We start from the raw sequence: 1,722 nt of genomic DNA on the forward strand, positions 1-1,722 counted from the left end.
TCCATAATATTGAGGTCTCTTTCATTCTTTTGTTGTCTTGCCATTTCTATCAATATATATATATATATATATATATATATATGGTCTTTGTAGGGTATAAAGATAAGGTATTTCCAATGCAGCACTCAACCTGAGTTCTGTGCTGTTGACACTGACAAATTCCAGACTAATACCAAAATTCTTCAGGTGTAGAAAATATTCGTTTCATAATGGTAAAACCATTTTGTAAGTTTAGTGAAGAGTAAAATATAATCCAAATAAGACAAAGAAATACTTTCACACATTTTTAATGACCAAATTGTTTCTGTACCAACTCTACTTTCAACAGTGTTCAAAGCAGAGTTGGTACAGAAACAATTGTAACTGATCATTAAAGATGTTTTTAAAGTATTTCTTTGTCTTATTATTTGGATTTTATATGTACATATATTCTGTTCACAGTTACATAGGTAAGTGGTTAAAAGCACTTTACATAACCATGCATTCCAAAGAATCCTTCTGTTTGAATTGGAAAAGAAGATGAAGATAGTACTGATAATTCCCTTTTCCTTTAATGCCTGGAGAATCTAAAATGTACTGATAGAAGAAAAATAAATAAGTAGAAATTTAATATGATGGAAGAAGTTTTGAAGTGATGAATACATAAAAGTGTGTTGGTATTTTCTGGCAGCCTGACATAGAAACAGCATTGAAACTATGTTTGGTATCCACATATACACAGAAATTCTTTCTCTCTGTCTCTTGTGTTCTACAGATTTTTTTGTTGCATAAGGGATGTAACTGATGCCAATAAAGTAATGAATGAAATTGCTAGGAATTCCAAAGTTCACCATGGTTTCCAAGAATATTTGCAAAATTTACCAAGTTTTTCCTGGAACACGAAACTATATGCATGCTGCTTGTCTGTCTGTCAATTTCTTTGGCCAGTAAATCAACAAGTTCTATATGGTCATTCATTTAGTTGTTAGTGTTCTGGCTGCTGTTAACTCTTGGATTAACTTTGACAGAAGAAACCTAGGATTAAACACATTCCAACAGTGAGCATCCCGTCTCTTCATTTTTTAAGCGTGTTTTTGTAGGGTATCACCACCACCACCATCATCATCATTGCGACCACAGCCATCACCATTATCATCATTGTTTTAATGTTCACTTTTCCATACTTGCTTGTGTGAGATGGAAGTTGTTGAGGCAGAGTTTCTACAGCTGGATGTCCTTCCTGTTGCCAACCCTTGCTTATTCACAAGTAAGGTAATAATTCCCCGTGACCAAACATGTTTACACAGAATATTGGAAAATAATGTCACTGTTTGTGAGATGGTGAAGCTTGTTTACAACAATCACACAATGTCAAGACTAGTGAATCACATGCACACATACACACATATATCCACATGTTCTATTAAAAAAAATTTTTAAACACCCTACCTAATTAAACCAATTTACATCTCCCCTTCTCCTCTTCCTCTTTTTCCAGACACCATACTTTTTCCTCCCTCCCCACTTTTGTTGACTAATCCTGTCCTCACTGCCTAGCCCAATGTGTCATTGCTATCCTGATATCCTGTCAAGTGATGGTGGGGGGAAGAACACAGAGACACAAACATACATACATATATATTATATATATATATATATATATATATAACGTGAGAGAGTTAGGGGTTGGGGGTTCAACCCACTAAGGGATAGTATCTATCCAGTATACTGCTGGGAGGGTAC

The 1,722-nt window shown here is 34.7% G+C and overlaps 1 protein-coding gene across 1 annotated transcript in view; it reads left to right on the top strand.

The window, feature by feature from the left end:
- The first annotated feature begins 841 nt into the window (after positions 1-841).
- The window catches only part of LOC106870769 (ubiquitin carboxyl-terminal hydrolase 44-like), a 79,470-nt gene continuing 78,589 nt past the window's right edge, over positions 842-1,722 (top strand). The window contains exon 1 of the mRNA XM_052976154.1: positions 842-1,037. Coding sequence (XP_052832114.1) covers positions 946-1,037 — 92 coding nt within the window. The 5' untranslated portion in view covers positions 842-945. The remainder of the gene's footprint in view (positions 1,038-1,722) is intronic.

This window comes from Octopus bimaculoides, chromosome 23, assembly GCF_001194135.2.
Source record: "Octopus bimaculoides isolate UCB-OBI-ISO-001 chromosome 23, ASM119413v2, whole genome shotgun sequence".
NCBI lineage: Eukaryota > Metazoa > Mollusca > Cephalopoda > Octopoda > Octopodidae > Octopus > Octopus bimaculoides.